The following is a 9,825-nucleotide window of genomic DNA, read 5'->3' on the forward strand; positions in this document are numbered from 1 at the left end:
TAATCATTCCAGAAAGATTTTTCTTTTCTTTTTTTAAAAATTTGTTGCCTAATCTGCATTTAAGACACAAGAAGTTCGGTGGCGAGAGCACATAATCATTGATACCTGATGTTAAAATGCACTCTGTCAGCATTGCCAGCATCAGCAACCTGACACAAATGGTTTGATCACTAACTGCATAATTTTCAACTTGTGTTACTTTAAGAAGTAAAAATCTTTTATGACTCTTTTTGTGAGAGTGACCAAAAACTATGTCAGTTTTTCCAGCTCTACTGTGCAGCTATGAAACCCCTCAAACAAGGTCCGCAGACAATGGAAAGTTCATCAGCAGCAGGAACACAGAATCAGCATCCCTGAGGGAGCAAGAGTAAGATGAGCTGACTGAACTAACACCAGCAGTCCAGAAGCTGTTGAAAGGTACGGCGGGGGTGGAGAGGCTGGAGGTTCAGTGTTTTGATGCTTATCCTTTGACACGTGAAAGAAGTCAAGTACTATGACCAGAATCCAACATTGCTCACGTATTTGGCTTAAATATCTGTTGATTGTCCTATTCATTCACTACATAATAGATTCTTTACACTAGTTTTTACCAGATATAAATTCCCTTAAACCACAAAGTGACTAATTAAAAATTTCCCAGGAACCAACATTGTCATATGAAAGAGCATCAAACGCTGATACTGGTGTAGCAGAGACACGCAGAGATATCCCTTGGAAAAGGTTCATTGATGCAACTGCCAAGGCACTATTGGATGCCAAGGGATCTTCTTTTAAAGAGTGATAAAGTCTGCATTTGGAGGTTCAGGAGTTGTCTGTTGATTGTAACACAAATTTGTAGAGCAGGGGACCTCTGTTTGTGACCTTACTTTGGCAATTTTCTGTTTTTCACTTTGTTCCAGTTGTTCACTCACTCACTAGATCTGGGCATTAAAAACTACTTGGTTAAGTTTAGGAAAAGATGCGTTTGATACATCTACTCACAATATTTACCCTGCAATTTATCCTTAGCCAGTGTATTTTATAGCGACCCTTTACAAGCATCCATGAGTGACAAGCCGGGAGTGAGTACCCATTTCATTATTGCAGTAACCTTATAACAAACCCGGGAGACGACGGTAACTTTACAAGAAGTCAGTGACTTTTATTCATGCAACTCTCTGAACCTTCATACTAATTAGCTGAATGCATCCCCTGGTTTAAATAAGGGAAAGATCACAGTCACTCCAAATCTCCTTGGGTGTCTAAAAATGAACGTCCATCTTTGCTCCAGCTCATCTGAAGCCACATTTCAATGTCCAGGGTAAGGATCAATATTGTCTGTGATGTAGCAAGAGCACAAAAAGGAGGAAAAGCTGACTTCCTGAAACATGACTTTATTCAAAATCACCAAACAGGGTCTTGAAAGAGGATGACTCTGTTTATAATTTTATGACATATCAGATTCACATTTAGTTGATTTAGGTGCTGTGCTGAAATGTGGCAACCCCTCTGTTATCACTTTTTTAATCGCATTATAGATAGCTGGACACTTTAGATTGTGTTACAGCTGTTGCAACTGATGTTAAACACTCACAATTAACACTACCTCTCACTTTTAACAACATAAAAACTAAATATGCAAATCCTAATAGTCCTGTTTACTGAATACCCTTTCATGAGGTCATATAAACTGATTTCTTTAGTAACTTGTCACTTTTACCTGTGGTACAAAGAAGTTTTTACATTTAATTTAAATAACAGGGACAATAAAACTACAGTTTTATTCAATTAAAGATTTCATGACCTTTGTTTGGATACATTTAATTTTGCTTCTTCGGGGACAGATCATTCCCATCTAAAACATCCAAACCAGCATGTGCTTCAGTCTTGTAACCACACTGTTCTAATTAAAATAATCATAGACTTTCTTTGAACTAATGGGCTGCATAACCATAAAATATTCATGTCTGTCTGGAATTCATTTGTTTGTCGTTTATAAAGCAGAAAGCTTGCAATATGAGTTAAATATTTGCCTTTTGAATGCATATCTAATGTTTCATTTAACAGCCGGTATATTTCTTTCATGATTAATTAAAATGTTTGGGGTTTTTTTTGCTCCATTATTTGATGCTAGGGACTCCTTGGGGCAGAGCTTCTTCATTTTAAAGTAAATGCTATTTATCATATTCTGATTTTAATTGTTTTCCCCTAAAAATACCACAAACTTGTCTCCATGTTTTCAACCCTCCATCCTTCGCTGCTGCTTCTTTTGCATTGTAAGCTACAATAACGTCACAGCAGTGCAAGACCTGACTTTATTACATATTAAAAGTATAGTCCGTACTACGTACTTTAATAAATAAGAAATGTGCATCTTGCATGGTCGTAAAATACATTTCCCCCACACTGAGGAACCCTCATGCAGAGCCCCCAGATGTGAAGTAGATCACACTCCCTTCACTTCCTCTCCTTCTGCCAGCCCCTCTTTCCACTGCAAAGAAAGAAATCATTCAGTTTTGGCCTTTTTTGAAAACATACCCCCCCAGCCCCCCTACCCCTCTTCCCTTCCCCTACCAACCCCTCCCAACAGCAGGCAGGGGCACACAGACAACCACACTCTCTAGCCAAACCCTAATTGTGTGTGCGTGTGTCTGCATTTTTTCCCCCTGACATGAAGAAGGGGAGCAGAGCAAGTATTTATGCGCTCCACTTGGAAATCGTAGTCCTGGAGCTTTTGAGTTGATTTGCGTAACTGAAAGAGTGGAAGTGGCAGAATCTAGCATTTTTCTATCCGAATAAATTCCCAGACGCAGGTAAGTTTGGTGATTGGATTTATGAAAATCTGAGTTTAGTGTACAGTATTAATGGGAAAGTGGCTGCTTTCTCACTGTGTACTCCCCCTGGTAGAAGTAGATAAATTTGAATTCATGGCACTTGTATAAAGTTTTGTGTGAAAGAGCTGCTGTTGGTGTGGACGGCTGCTTTTGAGTTGAATGGAAATTTAAAGGGATGTTTTTTGTTTGTTTTTTTCACTGTCTGGAAAAAAAGCATATGCATATAAAAAGGTCACATCATAGTGTTCATATATTGCGCAGTTGTGTGCATGCAAAAATGTCTCCACTTTTTATGACTATACTAACAAAAACGTCTCTAACTTCCAGGCTTTAACACTACAGTCTCTGCTCTGCTACCTCACTGTTACGACTCCTTGTCCCACTAAAACTGTGCCAAGTCTGTGCGTTGTGACATTTGTGAAGCCCACCTGTTCAGGCTTTAAGAAGAGGGGCGGCGGGGGGGCAACAAGACTGAATTATAGGGACACCAAAAACACTCAGGTTCGCTTTAACCCACAGACATGGAAGAGAGCACGGCCACATTTAGAGATTTGATTGGAAATGCATTTCTGCAAGTTACATCATTTTCACTTTGATTCCAGCAATTAAAATTTCAGTAATCTGTTTGTCCTTTTTTCCCTGCTATTTCATGTAGATTTGCTACATTTTATTCTATAAAAAGACAATTTAAAGATGCCGACATGCACTTCAGAAAAGAGTGATGACCAGTTGATTATGAGGGTAACTGAAAGGGTTTACTGAATTAAAATCAGTTTTTAAATCAGCAGAACAGCATAACAAAAACTCTGCTTAATGCATAGAACAAACGGCTAAAGTGTCCTAATGCTGGTGTTTGAGCTTATTGCTGTTTTCCCTCTGCAGACAAGCTGCTTCTATTTTAAGCCAAAAGAAAAGTCAGCCTATAAAAACAGAGCCTTCCACCGAAGCCAAAAAAAGGTCACTATGGGCCACGGAGAGTTGAACACAAACCCTGTTTCAAAACCATAAGACGCCAGCGTGGAAACTGTTCAGACATTTTCCAAAGACAAAGGCAACTGCTGCCGCCACTCTGTGATGTAGACGGGAGCACATGTGCCTCTGGACAGCGGGGGTTTTAATAGAATGAAATAATGCCACTAAACGTCCTTTGAGTCGCGTCCGTGACTGCTGCGGCGGGAACTGAACGCAGAGACAATAACATTTTTCAAGATTAATTGCATTTCCATTTGGCTGTATTATGTCATTAGGCTGAAAGTTGTCACTCTTGGCCATAAGGTTTGGATTTATTAACATCCAAACGAGTGCAGTGGAAGTTCACGGTGATAAAAAGTTTTGGATATGCTGCATCTCCACACTTGCAGGGCATTAAATGTCTTTGAACGAGTGCTCTCCGCTTATCACAGGTTTCACATTGAATTCACCCACTAGTTTCTCTGGCTTGTTAATCTAATCTGCTGGAGTGAGTCAGCTTACACAGAAGTTAAACATAAAGTGTAGACTTATGCAGGGCTTTTTCTAATATACAACCAATTAGTTTGAGGACAACACTGGAGGATATCTACATTATCGCACAGCTGTTTGCAAGGACTCAAATAGTCAAAATAATAAACCCCATTTGTACAGCATGAGATTTTTACTGATCAAAATTCTGTTACAATGCGCATGTCAGTCAAAAGAAAGCATTCTCCTTACTCTAACATAATGACGTCAGGCTCTGTGTCTGTGCCTCAAGGTTTCTGTTGGCTACTTGTCTTACAGCAGCCACAGCAAGCAGTGTGTGAGGTCACCATTTAAACTAATCACAAACAGAAGGAGACAACAGTTGGTCGTTTGATGGGCTTTTGCCCTGCAACAGCTCATCTTTAAAAAAAAAGAGAGAGCGAGAGAGAAAGGAGACAGTGTTTACAGTGTGCAGCTGGCAGGAGTGGACATTTGTATTTCTCAGCAAGACAGAGTAATAGGTGGAAGTCAAGCAACTCTGATTTCTAGTTTAGCTGTTGGGAGCTAAATACTTTCAAGGCTGCTGTGAAAGTAAACCAAATGTGCTCTGACAGCAGAAAAAGGTCTGCAATGCCTCAACCTCAGACCAGACTCGGTTTGAAAAAAAAAACAACAACCATATATATATATTTCCAGATGGAGAAGACAGAACCTTAAATGGGACATGATAAAGTGACAATGCAGCTGTTTCACTGAAAACTGCAACACATGGGAAGGAAGAGCTTCTCATGTGTTGAGCTCGGGATAACAAGCCCTTACTCTTGTGTTTACAAGGTGAATAGATGTCATGAAAGATCCCAAGACAACCGCTGGTTACCAGAAACCACACACACCCTGCTACAAGGGTACTATTGTCAGCTCTTACAACCCTAGCGTGACAAAACTCCATGCCATGGCTCAACCACAGAATGTAAAATACGCTCTAGTAAATAACCACAACCCAAGCCACATAAAATGTTCCCCTATTTATACTTTTTTACAGCATTTACAGAGCATGGAAAGGGTTTGTTTGGTTTAACCAATCACATTTGAATTGAACATTTTCCCTTTAAAGGCACAGGCAAAGCTGAAATAATCAAAAAACATTTGAGGGACTAAAAGTATTTATTATTTATTACAAAAAGTACACAAACAACAAAAAAATGTTGTGCAATCTGAGCATTAAAATTAAAAACTTGAACATCTGAGAGGATGCATCTAGTTTCCACCACTGAATTTGACAGACTTTGTCAGACTGAGTGTGACAGAAGGAATCACAACAAATGTCGGCCGCACATAACAACACGATGAATGAGGGCACACACGCCTTTGCTCAAAAAAATGGACGTACAGTTAAAGGAGCATCCAAAGAAGCAGAGTCTTCCAGATGGAATGATGAGGATGGCTTTCCCATTCTGTGAAAAATCGTGTGGGCTAATAGATGATCAGTATCAGAAATGGTGGGATCATCTACAGCTAATCTCTGTATGTAAGAGACGAGGCTGTAAACCAATAGCTGGAGACACTGCTGGAGTAGAATCACTGCATGAGCTCGGGAACACTTCCCCAAACCATCGTCATTACTGCATCCACAAGTCAAAACTATGCCATGCAAAGCACACTCATACATGGCCAAGATCCACAAACTCTCTGCTTGTTTAAGGACTGAGGTAACATGAAAAACTGTTCAAACTGTTTCTGGGGTCTGAAAGCAAAATTTTCAATTCTGTTTGGAAATCATCCTCTGGGCTACAGATAAAAGGGATTATCCAGTTTGATCAGCATCAGTAATCGGGGGACATGAGTGCACATGGCATGACGCAGCAAACATTTCGATGTTGAATAACCACCTGGCTTTTCTTGCTGTTAACTCTTAGTTAGAAAAACAGTTCCAACTTGTTAAACTCGTTATCTGCTGGAGATAATTTTTCAGCACCTGGATGTCCTTGTTTGGCCTTCTCGCAAAGGAAGACATCATTTTTTATTGACTAGCACAAAATGAAACAAAACATTCTCACTTCAGACGAGGGTGAGAACGCAGCGACCCTGAGCTGTTGACCTGTAGCTTAACTGAGTTAGCTGTTAGCTGCCAACGTGTCAAAGTACAGAGTGTAAAACATTGTGGGGCAGAGGCGTTGCATCTGAGACAGCCCAGGCACGTTAAGTTCAACAGCAACAACAAATGAGACCAAATTTACATTTAGAAAAAATACTTAACAGCGCTGTTTTATTTATTTATTCAAAAAAGAAAGAAAAAAACAGACTTCAGTTATACTAGTCCACGTATGTGGTGTGGCTGCCTGTTCACAACGGTTGATTGACCAAATTAGTGCAGTCTTTCACACAATGAAAACATCTGGCACACTGTGAAATTAAAAATTCAACAGAGCAGGCGCAGCACGTTTAAAATGAAGTCTTCCGTTTCCAGATTCCTGCAGAGTGTTGCTTTAAACTCATTTTTGCTTATCGCAGCTGCATATTTAGAAATGTTTCCGCCAAACGTGAGACCATAAAAATATCTTAAATGTAAATAGGATGTAAATAAGCTCAGCTTCAGCACTGAATACATGGTGTTTGTGCCATTTATACAAATTACATGCATGCATTGTATGTTATGAATTCTAATTTACAACATGAAGAGTACCCCAGCTTTTTTATTAATTAAGTATGTAAGTGAAGTAAACCAGCCCACTTGCATATTTATCTCACTCAGTTTTATTATCTTCACCAGCTGGCCAAGTTCACAGTCACTCACTTCTACCTCTTTTTAGGTTACCATGCGATATTGTTGGACAAACGTCATCTTGGCTTTGGTATCCATGGCAACCCTAGCACTGTGCCAAAGTGGAGATGGGGACTGGGGTTCAGGCTTTGACATCTACTCTGTGATAATGGCCACCAATAACACATTGCAGGCTGTTGGTGATGAGCCTGTGAAGGTCAAAAACAGCCACGACTGGACTACATCGGCAGCATCCTCACCGTCACCTACACCTGTGCTCCACCACGAGCCCCAGCCGGACAGGTGCTCGGTCCACTTCAGCACCAACACTGCTTCAGCTCGAAGGCTGAAGGCCCAGAGAGAGGAGCTGGCCTACCTGCAGGCCATACAGCATGGGAACAAGGCAGTGATGGAAAACTTGGTGCAATTTGTAGGGAATGAGCTGGGAGATCAGCGCTATGAAGATGTGATCAAGGAAAATGTCATTGGCATTCAAGAGGACCAAAAGAGCTGGCACGAGGTGGTAGAAAAAGCAGAAGAGGATCTAAAAAAGCAGCTGGAGGGAGACGTACCGGACTCCTTCTCTGGGATCCACAAGTGAGTGCAGTAAATCAAATGTGTTTGTGCCAAGCGTCATAAAGTTAACAGCTGAAATGTAAAGACGACAGTTAAAAAGAAAAAGAAAAAAACCCTGCTGTTTGTTTCTGTTGTTAAGATTAATTAACTGTGGTAACACATATACTGAAGATATTGTGGGGAAAGACGACGTAAAAAAGAAAAGATGTAGGTTGACTTAAGTCTATCACCAGGCAGTTGCTGGTTATTGAAATGTGAAATTCTGAATATTTTTCCTCTCTTAGATTTATGATTTATGTTAAATGGGCTTTGTTTGAGGTTTGGAATTTTTAATTGATAAATACAAGCGTTGGAAAAATTTGATAACCATTTTTTACCATTTCCATCAATCATAAATTAAAACACTACCCATATAAACAAAAAGCAAAACTAGATTAAACTACATTAATCATTAATAATAAAATAGTAATTGTTTACCAAACTGAGACTCATTTTAGGTATCTGAAGCTGACGCACTGTGTAAAAAAACAATTTCTAATATAAAAGAGAAACAGACTAACAGGTGGGTTTTTTTGGAAGTACTTAAACACCCCGCAATTAGAAGAAATAAATCTCTGGATAATCAGCAGGTGACACAGGGAAAAATGCACTGAAATGAAAAAGATTGAGGACTAAATACACACAAGGGAACTATGGTAACAAGGCGAAGATGAACTCAATCAGACAATAACAAGGGCAGGAGAAGAACAAAGAACAAAAAGTATCACAAAGAGACCCGGTGGCATATAAGTGATAGTTTCATGAGCACATGTGATCCCCCCGTTATATTATCATGTCCTCACATTTTCTTTTTCTTACCCTCTGCTGTTGTTTCTTCTTGTGTCCGGTGCTTTCTCCTTGTCATCACTCACTCGGCCGGCCACCTGGACTGTTGGTCCTTCGGAGCAGAATCAGAGAGGAGTCCTTGGCCTTTGAAGACATGCTTCGTGCTGCAGCGGACATCGCCAGCAGGCTGGAGAGCTCAGCACAGGCCCTGCACGCTTCATTCACCAAGCAAATGAAAGACATTGTGAAAATCCATCGCTGAGAAAGCATTGAAAAGTGTTTTGAAAAGTGTTTACGCATCATCCTTGAACTTGTGAATGATGTTTGGCATTCCGTGAGGTCCCAAATTAAGGAAATATATATTTTATAATTGTATTTTTATGTACATGTGCTGAGCAGTGCTGGGATGCAACAGTGTGTTAAGGTTAGACTTCACATCAACTGAAGCAGTCAATGAAGATGGATTGTTGACACCTCCCTTTCACTGAATATCCCCAGGACGGATGACAGATGATTTTCCATCCACGCATTATTCGTGGAATTTTTGTGAGGTCAAATATGGGAACAGCATGCAGTGCAGCTTTGAGCTAAGCTCCGTGTTTATGGATCAAAATAGATGGGCCTTCGGAGAACAAAACATAATGACTCTGTTACTCTTCTCCAGGGGAAGCTATGGGTTGGCCATCTGGTTCCAGGGTAAGGGTGGAGTCTGGGATATACTTATAATGACTATGTGGTAATAGAGATTTTGTTTCTGCAACAATAAGTGAGGGAGGGGACTGGAACAACTAATAAAGGGTTTGTTTTTTTAAGAGAAATATCCATGGGGATATGTTTCTATATAAATATTAAGACAGATCCTATGATTAGAGGGGAAAAAAAGAGGATAAACTGTCTATGCAAGATATGTTTGCACAGTTTCCCGGCTTAAGCAACCTATTTAAACAAGGTTTCTCTTTAATCCCAGTAGGACTTCCTGGAGGGGGATGCCTTTTCATTTTTTAAAATAAAATATGTAGCATTATATTATTACGAGTTTAGAAAATAGGTTTATGTTCAATCCTATAAACGGCAAAATTTTACATAAATAAAGCACCTTGTTGTTTGATGTTTTTTTACACTTACATTTGTTTTTAAACAAAAATATTCATTATGGTGTTTTCACAGCTCCTGTGCTCATCAGTAGTTTGGGGTACAAACTTCACTCACCCGGTCTGCCCTCTAGCTGTTTTCCAAATATATATCGCACCATGTTGTGCCGTGTTCAGCTTCACGTCACTCGTCACTCATTCGTTGGATCTTTCAAAGAATAATTACTGTATTCAAGTCGAGGCTCATAACTTTTTTAAATGCATTTTTAACTTGGTTTCTTGAATAGCTGGTCAGCATTTAAACACACTGGTTCTGTGT

At 39.8% G+C, this 9,825-nt stretch overlaps 1 protein-coding gene across 1 annotated transcript; it reads left to right on the top strand.

The window, feature by feature from the left end:
• The first annotated feature begins 2,597 nt into the window (after positions 1–2,597).
• Positions 2,598–9,521, top strand: LOC146371627 (uncharacterized). The gene is made up of 3 exons (XM_084952244.1): positions 2,598–2,792; positions 7,064–7,611; positions 8,539–9,521. The coding sequence occupies exons 2-3, from the start codon at positions 7,070–7,072 to the stop codon at positions 8,675–8,677; spliced, it is 681 nt and encodes a 226-aa protein (XP_084808370.1). The 5' UTR covers positions 2,598–2,792; positions 7,064–7,069; the 3' UTR covers positions 8,678–9,521.
• Positions 9,522–9,825: the final 304 nt, after the last annotated feature.

The sequence above is a fragment of the Perissodus microlepis genome, chromosome 15 (genome assembly GCF_051167445.1).
Source record: "Perissodus microlepis isolate ML-2025 ecotype Zambia chromosome 15, ASM5116744v1, whole genome shotgun sequence".
NCBI lineage: Eukaryota > Metazoa > Chordata > Actinopteri > Cichliformes > Cichlidae > Perissodus > Perissodus microlepis.

What these genes read in the sequence shown, in the direction of transcription:
- LOC146371627 (XM_084952244.1), top strand. Translation starts at nt 7,070, where the DNA reads ATGCGATATTGTTGGACAAACGTCATCTTGGCTTTGGTATCCATGGCA. An exon ending in TCCTTCTCTGGGATCCACAA is followed by an intron (nt 7,612 to 8,538) that starts GTGAGTGCAGTA and finishes CCTTCGGAGCAG; the next exon opens with AATCAGAGAGGAGTCCTTGG.